Below are 16,666 nucleotides of genomic sequence, written 5' to 3' on the forward strand. Positions count from 1 at the left end.
ATATTTTTGTCATGCTTCTAACGAACTTTTATGATTTGCACTAGATATAAGATTCTATATACACGCATGACGTCACTTGCAGGTATCTAATTAAATTTGTTCTGAAAAATAATTCAGCGTAATAATGAACTCAAGCGTTAAAGCAATAACGTGAACACACCATGCACAACCACGCAATTATACACAACCATGTGTTTTGTTTTAAGCACCCAATTCACTTCAAGTATTTTCCCAACGTTCCACTGTACGGGTGGTTGACCGCTTGGATTAGTCTGAGTAGGGATCGAGGGTGTGCGGTATGGTTCCTCGTTAAACTGTTCTACCGTCAAGTGTTCGACTTTGTGTGCAGGTCGTCGGGCATCTCCTCTGCTGAATATCAAAACTGCAATGGCATGTCTTCGGATCATCCTCAGGGATGTTTCCCAGACCGTCGCCAATAGCCCGTTGTTAAGTTCTTGTGCGATGTAAAGGAACTACAAAAATAATGTTCTATTATCACCTAACGTTTCTCAAACAATATTTGCGACAAAATTAAGATTATTTTCTCTTTTTAGTCCATTTGAAATAAAAGGGTTTATAAAAACGAGCATGTCTGATAACTTAAAACTTAAGATTTGATTGTTCTTGTTTGATAATTTTTAATTGCGACGTTATATTAATAGCTTATTTTTTTTAAATTTAAAAACAATTATATAACACTAGGTGATGAATACCCGCTCGTTGTACGGGGGGTGAATAAAACAAGAAACTAATGAATCAATCAGCATTGAGCAACACTATCAAATCATGCACCGAAATTGAAAGAAGTGTATTATAACGGCACAATTATGTTAAAATAAATTTCCATTATTTGTTTATTTATTATTATTTGTTGTTATTTATTATTATTTGTTCTTAGTAGAATGACAACCTATTTGTGATTCGGGCTATCAATGTGCCGATCTATCGGATAATACAAACTAAGTTAGACAACGTTAAAGAGCACAAAAATATTATTAAAAGCAGACAGCTGTTTCGGATACTCAAAGGGCAACGTTCATCAGTGCATCAAGAAAGAAAGAAACAGCTATCTGCTTTTAATAATATTTTTGTGCTCTTTAACGTTGTTTAACTTAGTTTGTATTTTAGCACAAAGGTCGCCCACTTGTGTATTTATGTATCTATCGGATAATATTCAAGAGGCTATAAAAGACAGATATTCATTTTTCTTTCTTTCTTTCTATCGCTATCTATCTATCTATCTATCTATCTATCTATATATATATATATATATATATATATATATATATATATATATATATATATATATATATATATATATATATATATATATATATATGTAATACAAAGATAATACATACTTTTGTATTAATAAAAGAATTAAAACTCTTTCGGTTTCATAAAATGTCTTTGTTAAAGAGTAAGCGTAGAGCTATTCTATTTTGAGAATTCAAGGCTGAAAACATGCCATTGAATAATAATTAGATTTATATTTGAAAGGAGGAGTTATTTTTAGAATGTTGTTCCTCTTTCACTTCCATATTAGGAAGCATTAAATGATTTGCCATAGTGCGTAGAGTTACAAAGCCATGTACGACTGGGACCTAAGTACACCAATATCTGTAGTATTTAATGTGAGAGCGAAGGTTTTCGCATGTCTCTTGCTGAATAACGTGTTCCACAAAACATCTGTCCGGAGTCTTGTCCACTGAGGAGGGCGGATGTGAACTGTTATAACCACCAGCATATCTTTTAATAAACCTTTTGTTAACTTATTATGGATTTGAGACTGCACTTTCTTAGTATGAATACACCAAAATTATAACAGAGATGTTGTGAATGACCGAAATTGGTAGTTGTTGACATTCTGAAACATATACTAGGTCTAGCCTCTGCCCGGTATACCCTACACTCATGTTTTTCTTAAGGTTCAGTGCTACTGCCCGACACACATTTGTCCAGGATATCCGAACAGTGATGGTGTTTCTATCCTCAGCAGATATCGAATTAATATCAAATCGGATGTAAGAAATATTTGACCGGTGAAAGTCTCTTGATTTCGGTCATTAGCCCTAACATATATATAAATAGTAGATAGATCTAACTTCTTTAGTTCATCTCACAACCAAATTGTCAATTTTTCAAATCATGACATCAGTGTCAAGAAATTCTTTTGCCTATTTAAAGTTCAATCTGTTTGTTCTTTTCCCTATAAATAGTTGTTCTCTTTACTGTATTTGTAGGAGACAACGTCAGAAAACATCTTAAAGGCAGAATTTTCTTTTTATTGTCGCGAATATATCTGCACTAAAAACCATTTCTCAATAAAGTGCAGTTTCAAGCCTTTCATTCTAAAAGGATTATTTTTCAGAGCTTTTTTTTTTTTAAAAAAAAATATTGTCACTTGGGTAAAAAGAAAGTCACTGAGGTCTATGATGACGTTTTAAGTGACGTCACACTAGCTATAGAGGATCCAATGGCATTCTCCGTTAAAATTTCATGACAAGGTGGATTTTAGCTGAGCATACAAGAATTTGCGAAAAGAAACCTTATAATGACCTCGGATTTAAGATTATTTACACACTAGCTTTATGAAAGGTTTTTCAGGCTTGAAAACCCTAAGTCAACCTCGATTTAAGGTTCTTATATAAAAGGTTGTTTTCCAAAGTTATGAAAGAGGATAATGTACTTAGAATAGAGCAGTATGTCACAGATCTCGTTTTAAGGTTAGAAGGTTTACGCGTAACAAACCCTTTTAGGTTTACATTAAAAGGTTTTTTCTGAGTTAAATTAACCTTATTTTGCTATCTGGGACATCATTTCCTGCAATGATTATTTTCAGGGGCCAGGAACCCAACAAAGTGGGTGCCACTTTCTCCATACATTCCACCACCAACGACGAGCACGCCGACGCGGCGGCCGATTCCTGGACATCCAGGTGGCACGCATCCAGTGGACAGACCTCCCCCGAGACAGCCACCCTCTACATGCAACACAACCTTTGACGCTATATCTGTGATCAGAAGAGAAACATTTATTTTCAAAAACAATGTAAGTAATGAACCAAACTAAAAGCCTTTATTAAATTTAGGCAACAATGCTTTCACCATTAGCGTGTGGAGAGTCTTAGGAGAAGGAAGTACTTTAGTCTCTATTTTGAAATCTTTTAAGTTAGAAAACTATATGGAACTGTGAAAACTACATTAAACATAGTTCTGAAAGAAAGCATTGTGGAATATTTTTGATAGTTAAATACAGAAAATATTAAGAAAAAGAGAAAATATCGTAGTAATATCATTCATAGACAACTGAAAAGAGGAGGAGGGAGTTGGGTCCAGACATGGAACCGGTCTTCTCCCCAAATTGCTTATTCGAGGGTTACGATCGCTTATATATATATATATATATATATATATATATATATATATATATATATATATATATATATATATATATATATATATATATATATATATATATATATATATATATATATATATATATATATATAATCCATTATTAAAAATGCAATAATCATCGATTGCCATAGTTTTTTTACAACCGTCATTGAACAGCCCACCCAATTTTGAGTTTACGACTACCAATGCTGAACTCCGTAACTTTCAACCTATAATCCAGAAGACAAGGGAACTCCTAGATCAAGTATTGGGAAAAATTAGCCTTCGTTTTGGACTTTTTGATGGAACTAACAATCATTTGCGTTCCTTTGAGAGGAAAATCACGAAAACCTCCAACGGTTAGACTGACAGCAAGAGAACTATAATCTACGACCCGTCTACCACTGATGATATTTTACACCAGCATTGTGGTCGGTGCGAGCCAGTTGCGGAATTTCAAAAATGTCGACAATGTCAATGTTGAAAGTTTTATTTTTTACACCACTTCATATTTTTTATTACTGCTATTGTATTTTTTTCAGGAGTGACCAGAAAATCATCAGTCAGATCAACTATGTGATTTATTTTAAAATTAGCATTCTTTTTTAAAACATTTAATATTATGCACAATGCACTAAAAATTTGGATTTTTGAATAAAAAAAAAAAACAAAACACAAGAGGATAAACAAGTGATTTAGTAGGCAGTGGCATAGTTTTGGGAAGGGTTTGGGGACAAAACCCCTCCAAAATTATATATATTACTTAATTACTTAGTAGGATGTAAATATAAGAAGGTTTTCACTATTCAGTTTCTATAAGAAAATATAAGAAGGTTTTCATTATTCATATATATATATATATATATTAGGACTGTGGTAGCCAGGTTGGCCAGACTGATCCAAGTGGTCACCCACCCGCAAGCTGACCGCCGCCAGTGATGGTTGACTTCGGTGATCTGCTAGGAATCGTGTCTTATAACGATTAGTTCATTGTTTGACGTATGATAGGAGTCAAAACCAAAAATGAATAAACAGTGGAAACAGAATGAACTAAAGAAAGTAAATCACAAGTTGATTGAATGTCTTAAATCAGGGTGACCACAAATACCCAGAAAGAAATTTCTCTCGATTTTTTTAAGACTGATTTTATCAAATTTCCCTAATTTTTTCAGACCATAAATTTTAAAATTTAATTTTTCAATTATAACTTATTCTTAAACAAATTACAAAGCATTGCTATCAACAACAAACAATGATTATTATTATTGTTACTGAACTATATTTTGGGGGTCAAAATATTTGAATGGATAGATACCTCAAACCAATTACTTTTAGAATATATTAACTAAATCTGCAGACTTTTTCTTGATTTTTCTAGATTGATAAAATTCTCTAACATTTTATGCCAAGCTAACCAATATGTTTTTAAAATATATATTATAACATACATGTTTAACGTGATGGTTAAAAATGATTAGGAAAAATAAAGACACACACAAAGGAGTTGAAATCTATGAATTACATTTGAATAGAAAACAAAACGCTATCGAAATCTGGAGAATCAGTTCCCACGTTATTTCAATAATTAATTTTATTTAAAATATTCTATGTTATGTTGTGTGAAATCAAGGGCTGATAAACAAATCTATTTTAGTTTTTCTGGAGATTGAACAGTCTAGGTTTGATGAAAGGTTATCCCGTAAAAATTGAGCAATTTTGGCAGGAAGCAGAATTACAGCATATTGATGCAGTCTATGAACGTCCTGTTGACACAAAAATTGTATTTTTCTCTGGTAAGTGGCTCTTAACTTCTCTATTGGACACTAATTCCTTACCAAAATAGTTAACTCAACAGCTCTATGGAACAGCTTTTATGACCAACACTGAGTCATTATATGACCAGAGAATGACTAAGGCCCCCACATCAGAGGGGGTCCCCGAATCGAATATTTTACGTTTCCTTCCTTAATGAACTTTTTTTAAAACAAAATCAATCAATTTAATGTGAATACGTATCGCTATGCGTATAGCTTTTAAAATCCCGTATAAATACGAAAATCGATGTTTGATATTACAAACGCGGGAATAAAAATCGCAAGATTGCATTTTAAATACGCGTGAATATGAATTGTGACGTTGAACTTTTAAATCGCGTGAACACGAATCGCAATGTACAATTTTTTAAATTGTGTGACTACACATCGCATCGTGTCACTTTTATATTAGGTAAATACGAAAAACAGTGCTGGATATTTAAAATCACGTGAATAAGAATATTCAAAATGGCGAAAATCCGAGAAATCGTCAAAATGACATGTATGCTAACGGGCGATTTTTGACTGCGGTATTCCGGGAAAAATTTCTTCGGATTATGTTTTTGATGTTCGAAAACTAATGATCTCAAGAAATGCAGAATTCCACTCTATTCCCAGAAGATGGCTGAAGAGCCTTCCGCTGAGGCGAACCGAGTCTGAATCCCAGTTGATATGAAATCCGGCTTGCACCGACGTGAAATGTGGTAGAGGGATCACGGGTTAGAGTCCCCTTGCCGTCAAGCTAACCGTGGGAGGTTCTCATGCTCTTCCTCTCCATGTAACGCAAATGCAGGTTTGCTCCATCCAAAAGACCTCCACGAAGGCAACATTTCTCCCAATATTTAATGCAGGAGTTTCCTTGTCTTCTGAATTGGGTTCAAAATGACAAGGATACGGAGTTGAACGCGAGTAGTCGTTAACCCATTAAATTGGGTCGGCTATTCAACGCGGGCTATAATATAAAATATATTCCCGGAAAAATCACTTGCTCTGCTTCTCAATTTTGGACCCGGAAGGACGATACGATAGCCCCGGAATTCCAGGGTACATCAGGAGTGCTCTAATTTCTTAGTTAAATCTGGATTTTCATTCAATCAGGGTTATAAACGACTCCATTAAAACGAGAATGAAATACCATCGATCCATAAATGGCTTAAGGATTGAATATTGCTTTGCAGGGAACAAGTTTTGGCTTTTTAATGGAAATAGAAAAGAATATGGTTATCCCAGACCTCTCACTGACCTAGGTCTGCCTCCTGATCTCAAAAAGATCGATGCTGCTTTCGTCTGGGGATATAATGGCAAGACTTATCTCTTCTCTGGTACTCAGTACTGGAGGTATGACGAGTCAGAGGGGAGGGTGGAGTTGGACTACCCTCGAGACATGGCCATGTGGAGAGGAGTTCCCTATCACATTGATGCTGCTTTTCAACATACAGATGGTAAGGTCCCTACTCATTGTCTATTTTTCTGAAGGGTTTAACACTAAACATACTCTAACCTGATCGTTTAAGAACTTTTGCATAGAAAATGCGCTTTTCATCATATCGTTTTTGCACATTTGACTTCATGACTTTTTCTAACTATACTATACAGTTAATATTCTATGATTATAAATTTTTTTGTATTTCGTTTGTTTGGAATATTACGTGTCGTATACCTATTTTTACCACAACCAGTCATTTGACAGTTCATTTCTTTATAAGGTAATTGGAACAGAAATGACGATGTAATGCGTGTTCAACGTATTGCATTCGATGAGTTTCTGCAAAGACTGTTGCGTAGTGAGTTCAATCACAATAACTGTTAATTCAAATTTCGAGAAAGTATCTAACATTTTAGATTGGCATTTTTGTGCCAGAAAAAGTGACAAAAACTAAATGTTTTGTTAAGTAGCTTATATTTTATGTTGATAGCATTTCTAACTGACTGTTAGTTTTTACCCAGAAAAATGTCGAAACAATCGAGACAGCACAAGTTCTTAGAATAAATAATATTAATTATAAGAATTATAACTCTTATAATTATAAGAATTATAGAAATAATAATAATTAGAAGAAATATGTATGCGGAAAATGTACAACGGAAACACACTGTATATATGTAAAAAATGCATTGAGCAATGAATTAAAAATTCTTATTCTTTGTGTTTGTAATACGTAAAAATGGGCAATATATAATTTTTTTAAAATTATAATTAAGCTTTTTTAGTTTGTTTCTTTCCTAACATCCATATTTCATACATTCAATCAAGAATATGGTTGAAATAGGTATTTACTAAGTGTTGGTATGTTTGTTTAGTGTTAAACAATAAGATTGTTTTCCTATTTCTATGAATATTATTAGCTATCGTATTTTGTTATGCAAATAGTACTGCTGAAATAGCATTGAAATAAAATGTGTAATATGTACTACATGCTGATAAGAATTATTATAGTCTGCTATGTACGATGAAACAGAAAAGTTTATTGACACTTTTATTTTATGACTACACTAAATCATAGCTCTGAAAATATCTCCTACTACTTATTTAATTTTGTTGCAATGAAAAAAATACATAATTACTTTCATTTACTAAAAGAAATTTAACATTATTTTGTAATATATTTATTTTAATCATTTGCAACATTTCTTTACATGACTGCAAATAATTTTCCTGTGACATAAGATGCAACAAAAAGAATAAAATAGCAGACTTTTCCTGGGTTCATGAAATTTTTTTTTGCAAATCAGAGGTTACAGGTGATGACAATATGTAGCTGCAGAGAAATAAGTGCATAAATAAATCGGAATATGAACTTCTTTTTTTTTAATGGGAGTAACTGAATTTATTGTTCTTTGCCATGGAAGATGCCGGAATTGTTGCTCATTTTGCATTACCTGGTGAGCATCCTGTAGCCCAAGTCATGGAGGCGAGCAACATTACATACGCCACAGATACCGGTTCAGAGGGTGGGTTACATTCACACAACAGAGTGACACATCTCTGCCCTGAGCAGGATTTGAACCCGCAGTCAGGCACGCTAACCGTTCTGCCACTTGGCCGGTGCAGGGGGGTGAACTAGAAAAACAATTTAAAAATTTAAATATTTTTAGTTAGTTAGACCTTTCGCTACAACTTTTTATATTTCATTCTATCAAGTGATTCGGAAAAAACGTTAGTCTAGTTATTTAAAAAACTGTTGAATTAAATAGAATAATGGAATTTGTCAGAATGTGAAGAAGTTAGTATAAAAATTGAACAGAATCCTAAAGACTTTCGTAAAACTGAGCAAATTAAAATATAATTAGAGAGCACTCTGTAAATAAATTTTTAAAAAAAAGTTAAGTAAACAAATTCAATTTTTTGATTTACAAAAAGATTTACAGATTACAGACTGCTTCAATTTAAAAAAACAATATATTTTCTCATTAAAGCTGTTTCAAACATCTTCAATTATTTTCTCAATTATTTCTGTATTTAAATCGAACTTTTAATATTCATTTCAAATTTATAATATTCTCCTGAACACAAGAATAAATTCTAGCTTAATATTTTTTTTAAAATTTAAGATAATTTTTTTATTTATTGATTTAACCCTTTAAAATCCACGTATAACGTCTTAATCGCTTCCCTTACCAAATTTTTTTGAAAGAATAATTTGTAAAAATTTTGCATAGATACAGTGAATTCGCGATAACTCGAATCTGATAGGACTGACGAAAAACTTCGACATATCGGAAGTTCGACTTACCGTTAGTTTCGGTTTTGGACTTTTAAAATATTGTCGGATTATTTAATTATTGCTTATTAATTACAAATCTTCTAAATGCTTACAATATTTAAGATCATTTTTCTGACAAGCCTTTTACGATAAGACTGTTTAAGCACTTTATGATACCCTGGTCCATCGGCTGCAACTTTGCTATTGTGTTTGGCGGGAGAAACTGCAAGTTTACTGCTTTCAAATTAGGTTGATCACTATGTGCTGTGCATTTATCCATAAAGAGTATCACTTTTCTTTTTTTAGCGAATAATTTCCGATCCAATTTTCTTACATAGTCTTCAAATAAAACTGATGTCATCCAAAACTTTTTGTTAGACTTCTAATCCAAAGAATACGTTTTTACATTCTTGAAACATCGGGGATTTCGGTATTTTCCTCCAACTAGGACAGTCAAACGATCCATGCTCATTTTACTCCCCGAGCAGTTTTCATCCTTAAACATAGTCTTATTTGGAAGAAAAATAAACCCATTTCATCAATATTGAAAACATCATTTTAACTGTATCCTTGAAGTAAATTTGGTAATGTTTCATTTAACCACTGTTCACATACTTCAAGAGGGACAGCTTTAACTTCTCCATGAAGAGTGCGAAAGGCATTGTGTGTGTGTTGCAAAGGAAGGGGCAAAATATCAGCTCCTAGGTTTTTCTTTTTGCTTTAAAAGATAAAAAAAAAATCGAGTTAAAGAGAGTAAAATTCGAGTAATCGAGAATAATTAACATGAAATTGAAGATAAAAGGGTCGGGACTTCATAAAAAAATCGAGTTATAGTAATATTCGAGTTATCGTACTTCGAGTTATAGCGAATTGACTGTATTTATTAATAAATACAAGGAAGTGAAACAAAACATAAGTTTTAAGTTGAAATTTAAAAATAATTTTTTTTGTTGTAAAAAACATACCATCACTATCCAGAGTTATTTCGGGCCAATGAAGAAAAAAGTTGAATATTAGTCTTTGTATGATAGTTTTTAAAACAAACTTTCCAAAGGCCAGTGAAGTGATGTTTTTTATTCTTTGTCAATTCAGCAACCATTGTGTCACACAAAACATGTGTGCAGTCCCACAATCCAAGAGCAAAACTTCCGAACGAAACTTAAAAAATTTCCAATCACAGCAGATTAACATTTTTAGCTTCCGCAGCGTAAAAACGTGTTACAACAAAACGAATTCTGCTATGCTCGAGTTTACTCGGGGATAATACATAACAGGGAAGCAGTTAATAGATCATACATAAACATTTTGATTATTGACCTAAGAAATGCAAACTATTTTCTAGGTCATACATACTTCTTCAAAGGAAGGAAGTTTTGGGAATTCAATGATAAACAGATGACTGTAAAGAAAGGAGGAAAGTACAGTGATGTGAATCAATACTGGTTCAGATGTCCTAGTCGGTCGGAACAACATCCAGAACTGGAAGAAGGAGGCAGTAAGGAGGAGACAATGACATCCTCGAGTGTGTCGCACGTCCACTCAGACTTAGTGATCATTGTGGTGACGCTTTTCCTATACAAAAGAAGACTCAATTTATTTTTATAAGCGCAACTTATTATTTTATAAGCTGTGTGTGATCTCTTAAGGGTGATACTTTCCGTGAAGTATTCTTAATTTATTACAATTTTTTATTCAAATTGTGTGTTATTAATGTATTCAGAATGTTAAGAGAGCTTCAAAGGGACGACCTCAGTGGAAAAACATGTTCTTTGCAGACGCAATTCTTCTCATAGCGTGTTAGATCAAATTTTGTCCTTCTCTAGTCAGCTGCTGATTATGAAAAATGACACTAAATGTCATTTATCAAAGCATACATTTTTTTGGAAAAGGTTTATAATCTAATTTTCACTGTTGTTTCGTAGACTGCCGTCCTATTGAACAATGCCTTTTAGCAACCAAAGATGTTGTTTTTAGAACTCTTATGAGATTGTAACAGTTATCCGTAACTGTTGAGTTTTCTTTATCTCTGGTCAGTGTTCTTCAGGCTGATCGTAAAAATGATTTTGAATGTCAAACGAAATCTTTTGAAAATAATTCATAATCTAATTTTCAATTGTTAAAAGGTTCTTTTTTAAGACTTTCTCATCATGTGCTATTCATGACTGTCAGGTCTGTCCATCTATAAAAAATGACACATTATTTTTAAATGAAAAAAGTTAGTAACGGAATTTTTCAATATTTAAAAAGCTAGGCTCATAAAACTATGCAAATTGAGAATTATTTATAGATTTCTGCCTAATTTGTAATTTTTTTTTAAAGCTTAATATTTTCGTTAGACATATGCAATTTTTTGTCGGTTTTAAATCCCAGTAAATTTCTTCTCAGTGATATAGAAATAAAAGTTCAAGACATGGCTTATTTTCCTTTGGGGCTTCAAAACTATCTTTGACTTAGCAAAGCAGTGTTTGTTACAGCAGATAATTCCTCTTACAGTCACTGCAAATAACATTCTCCCTAGATGTTTATGTTAGATAAGAATATCAATGAGGAACGTTTGCACAGAAATATGAGAGGGTTAAATACAGGTTAAAATTTTACTCAACATGTTCTTCCACTGTGAGTTTGAGAGGAAATTCTCTTTCACCTTCATTTCAATTTATAGCAAAGTGAATTCAGATAAACATAGAAATCTCAAATGCTAATTTGTTTTTAATAGCAAAATGTAAACAAATTACGGAAGTCCATTGGGTAATCCTGTCTATAATTTGTTTGCATTTTGAAAAGGAATACCCGCAACTGTATCTCAATCCCCAATAGTTGTTGAAATGTGGCACTTGTTTATGTCAGCAACTGTTCTTTTCATTTTATTTCGAGTAAGCCAAGCCCGTCAAATATCAATTCTCTTAAGTAACACAGCCTATATTCTTTCCCTATATATTAACACGAATACTTAACACAAAGACAGGCAGGAAGTCACGTGGAACATAAATGTACTAATTATGCATCGAAGTTGCCAAAACAAAAATATATCACAGTTAGAACAGGGTGCATAGCGTTTTTAAAAAGTGCTTCACTTTTCCTTTTTCAAAATGAGATTTTTCTTTTACTATGATGATTTTCGCTACGAATTATGCAAAAAGACACTTTGTTCTATTCAACGTTTTCACAATTAATTCAACCCCTATCTATTTCAGTGTAGTGTCAGTCCCTAGCGTATGAAAACGCCATTCGTTTTACAGGCTTAAAAAATTTCATGATTTTTGACAATTGTCAATAACAATGCCAAAAGTTTTTTTTTTTCTTTGACATGACGGTTAAAACCGTCAATTGTCAAAAACTTTCCAACCCAGTCTAGTTATAATATATTTTTTTAAGTACTTAAAAATATTTTTTGTTGAGTAATTTGGCTACACACCCAGAATAAAATACATAAATATTAAAGATAAAGATTAGCTGATGTCACATGTGTGGGTAGGGGAGGTCGTCTTCTTGAACATTCATTTTAAATGACTTAAGTAGGTGAAAGAGAATTTACCACAAAAATTCTCTTAAATTATACTAGTTTTCTTGCATTTGATGGCTCTCAGAATTTCTTTTCTTTTTTTTGCAATTTTCTTCTCACATTTATTTGCCTGAGAAGAAAATTATGTGATCTCAACGTACAATACAATACGCTTTTATTACAATACAGGAAAAACTTTTTCTTTTTGAAACTTTGTAAAATTTAAAAAGTATTTTTTAAGTGTTAATGGAACTGTATTGATCTAAAATTACCAGACAATAAAACTTTCCATTGAATTTTCATCTTCATTTCAGTGGTGTCTTGATTTACACTTTGGCTTTCAAATTCATTTTGGAATTTAACGCAGAACTGGTATTATAACTAGAAAGATAGGACGGTATAAAAAGTATTTTTTTAAATTTTTAGCTCAACTCTTATAGTAATTACTAAATGTATATAAAACAATTCATGATGAGAATATTGAGGTCGCAACTAAATTTCCTTTATTTCATTTTAGTGTTAACGATCTCAGGTACAAGGGTTAACAGAAAGACTTTTCAATGATATTTATTCAGGATAATTTAATAGGTGTCCTTAATGGACACCCTTAATGTTGTATATATATATATATATTTAGAATTCTTTTATTCCTTTTTTAAAAAAAAGAAGTAATCAGGATGTAGCTTAGGTGACACAAATTAATCACATCCACCTCACTATGAGGCCACACAAATATTATGTGAGAGTTTTTTTTCTTTGTTGTAGACAATTTCAGATTTTTCTCCCCTTTGTCAACAACAACAACAAAAAAAAGCTATCTTTAAACTCCCACTTATACTCTCGTCAGAAAATAACAAAACACTCCTCTGTTTCAGTCTTTTATTCTTGTTCTAGTAATCTAATTTTTAGAATAAAATTCAGATAAAAAATTTGACTTTGCATAAAGCAAAATTTAAGTTTTAGATTGTTTCATAAAATTTCGATATTAATTAAGAAAATTTTTTCTTTATCGAAATTTAATATATTTTTCGAATTTGAATATGTTCATTTTTCTAAATCTCTTTTTGTTTCAAAATAATTGGAAAAAAGGGGATTTTAGGGTCTTACATACCCTTCCTCCCCTTTGTCAGGAAAAATAAGCACAACTCTCTTTAGGTGTTCACTTAATATTTGAATTACTGAAAAAATATTTTTTTTTCAAGCATTTCAGTCCCATAAATACAGGTTTTTGTCAAAAAAAAAAAATTAAAACACTGTCAAATATTTAAGGGTTTCAGAGAGCAAAAAAATCTTACATTTTAATAAATAACAGTACAAAATCAGAAAATAATGACTGAATGAATATTCCTCAGTCAGTAACTTTAGCGCTCATCACAGTAGAATGACAATTTATCCCAGCATGTTCCCTGAAAATGATAAAATTTCAATAAGTTAGTATTATTTAACCGCACAAAGTCTTTGGAGAAGAAAAAAATTGTTTCTTAATTTTTAACTAAAAGTCAAATTATAAAACTAAATATGATCAATATTTACCCCGACCTGCCCCAATTTAGGGCATACGGGTAAATGTTTATTAAAATCAAGAAAACAAAAAAGTACATAAAATACAAAAAAGTAACATTACAGAGTAACATTATGTAAACATTACAGAGTCTGATGGCAACAGCAGTAAAATAATTAAAATGCTCTGAGAGTAAAGTGGTAAAACAAACAATTATCAAATACAATTAAAAGGAGACGCTAAAATTTGTAAAGCAAGGAAAGGCAATGTAAATAAGCGAATTAAAAAGCACAATGTAGTGAATAAATAGATTAAAACAGAATTAAAAAGCGAATGAGATAGATAAAACAACAAAACGTTGTCAAAATAACGGGAAGCGAACAGGGGGGCAGCCCAACAACCGGGACTGAGATTAATTCGTGTAGAGCGGATCCAAAATGTCATCAGGGGCGAGTGCGTCCTCCAGGGTGCGTTTAATGATGTTTTTAATAATTTGCCTCTGTTTATTAGTCCTGCACCAAGATCTTATGTCGCCTCTTCTGTCAAAACTATTTCCCCTAATGGTTGCAAATTTTTGACAGTCAAGCATCAGATATATATATATATCAGATATAAAACTAAATATTAAAAAAAACATTTTGGATATTAATTTTTATCATATTTATTTAAAAAAAATTAAGAAAACAGATTTTATTTTTATTACACTTGGTATGTTATGGAATGAGCCCAATACATTTTGGCCTGTTGTTGTTGTTGTTAATTTACGTCGCACTAGAGCTGCACAATGGGTTATTGGCGACGGTCTGGGAAACACCCCGGAGGATGATCCGAAGACATGCCATCACAATTTTGATCCTCTGCGGAGGGGATGGCACCCCCACTTACATTTTGGACCTATCCTTAATATTTTCAGTAAAATGTGTGCAATACCATTCATCACAAGGAACACTAACTTTTTTCTTATAAATGCTTTTTGTAATCAGTCTAAAAAAGCATATTTATAATTTTAGAAAGTTTTAAATCCAATGAAAGCAGCCAATAAAAGATTCTTACATGGGTATATATACATTAAAAAGAAGAAAGCTTTCTTTAACAGGGTTGCCACAGAAAAAAAGGACAAAATAGTTGCTTTTAGTAACCTAATGCATGAAAATAGCTGCCGAAAACTATGAAAATAGTTGCCTAAATAAGAACAAAGATTCATCAAAAATATGACTAAAATTTTGTTAATGACTTAGTTGTCACATACCATAATCCATTTCGTCAAGTTGGTGGCAAATATGATAATTTTTATATAAATGTTAATGTTCTAGCACTATTTTTCCCTTTATCAATAATTTATCCAGGAAATATATATATATATATATTGTGTACTATATATATATATGTATGTATATATATTTGTTATTCAAAAAAAAATTATGTGGAATTTCGAAGCAATAATCATTGAAAAGGCGACGTAGAAACGAAATAGACTTACAAAGGAATTTGCAGATTGAACGAATTAAAAAGTGAAAACTAAAGTTTGCAATTAAAAATTTTCAAAATTTTTTAGGAAAAAAAAGTTTAGTATGTTCAAAAGCTATTAAGGGTCGCAATTTGTTTGAAAAATCACTGATTTTTTTAAAAAGTATTTTAATTTTTATAAAATTCTATATTATAATATATAAAATGTATATATTTCTTTAAATTCAGCAGAGTTTTTGAAAATATAAAGCTAATTATTACTTTGTTTTACTTATACATAGGCTTATTTTTTATAAAGCTAATTTTTTATAATTTTATATAACACTAAAAAATTTCTGCAATTCAGTTTCCATGAATTTTGTTTGCGCATTTCTGTATATTATGCATATCTGACTACCACTAGAAGACACTTTTCTAAAAAGCATAGAAAGTTGGGCAGCCCGTATAAAATTATATATAAATAAAAGACTAGAAAACTTAAAAATGAAATGAATATTTAATTAAAAACACATATATTATAACACATATGATATATTATAACACGTATGATGATAACACATGATATTATTTATACATGAAGCGACTTGTAGCTAGCGATAATTTGTTCCACAGTCATGGCACTTTGTTTGAAGTCATCAGAGGTGAGTCCACATTGTTCATAGTGGTGAAAGTATGCTTTGTGAGAGAACATTCTCCAAGCTCTTCCCATAGACAAATCAACACAAGAATAGGACATTTGACCATTGTTAGCCAACACAGCTGTCTTATCGTATTGCAAGAAAGGAAAGCCGCAGGTCACACTTTTCAACCTCATGGAGGAGGGCACCCACGAGGTGTACGGAATCGCACTAAAAATATCGGGCTTAGCCGTTTCACACTCACGCCCTCGGAGAATGAGTAAATTAGCCAACGACACCGGCGGTCGACTCACCGGATCCGACGATGAGCTGTGAGGTCCATAAACTAAAAATTTAAAGAAAATATGACCGTGTTATCCAAAGAAAAATATTTAGAGAGTAATTTTGCACCTCTATTAATCTTTGAGGAATAAATTTTTAATAGAGGGGTGAATTTTAAAACAGAGATAACATTTGCAAGTAAATATCATTTAATAGCATAGACTATAGTACGTATAATAAACAAATAAATTATATAAAGTAAAAACGATAGAATTTTTGGTTAAATATTTAACCAGAAAAACATTATTTCCCATTAATTTTTTAAAAATTTTTATTATTTACGAAAATATTAGTCTAACGTTTGTAAAAAAAAAAAACTGT

General features: G+C 31.7%; 2 protein-coding genes across 7 annotated transcripts in view; one reads left to right on the plus strand and one right to left on the minus strand.

Annotated features, from left to right (window-relative positions):
* LOC107454021 (matrix metalloproteinase-2) overlaps nucleotides 1-12,726 on the plus strand; it is a 54,804-nt gene extending 42,078 nt beyond the window's left edge. The window contains exons 5-8 of the mRNA XM_087153137.1: nucleotides 2,843-3,051; nucleotides 5,053-5,191; nucleotides 6,391-6,654; nucleotides 10,259-12,726. Coding sequence (XP_087009263.1) covers nucleotides 2,843-3,051; nucleotides 5,053-5,191; nucleotides 6,391-6,654; nucleotides 10,259-10,521 — 875 coding nt within the window. The 3' untranslated portion in view covers nucleotides 10,522-12,726. The remainder of the gene's footprint in view (nucleotides 1-2,842; nucleotides 3,052-5,052; nucleotides 5,192-6,390; nucleotides 6,655-10,258) is intronic.
* Nucleotides 7,797-16,666, minus strand: part of LOC107454022 (tubulin delta chain) — a 37,382-nt gene continuing 28,512 nt past the window's right edge. For 2 of the 6 annotated variants that reach the window (XM_016071065.4, XM_071178162.2), the window contains exon 6: nucleotides 15,864-16,349. In XM_016071065.4, coding sequence (XP_015926551.3) covers nucleotides 15,955-16,349 — 395 coding nt within the window. In that variant the 3' untranslated portion in view covers nucleotides 15,864-15,954. Of the gene's footprint in view, nucleotides 8,274-10,269; nucleotides 10,489-12,690; nucleotides 12,800-13,713; nucleotides 13,825-15,863; nucleotides 16,350-16,666 lie in introns of those variants that run through there. The other 4 variants (XR_015429682.1, XR_015429685.1, XR_015429686.1 and 1 more) reach the window with 4 other exon arrangements.

Source organism: Parasteatoda tepidariorum, chromosome 1, assembly GCF_982258835.1.
Source record: "Parasteatoda tepidariorum strain Cologne lab strain chromosome 1, Ptep-v5.0, whole genome shotgun sequence".
NCBI classification, from domain to species: domain Eukaryota; kingdom Metazoa; phylum Arthropoda; class Arachnida; order Araneae; family Theridiidae; genus Parasteatoda; species Parasteatoda tepidariorum.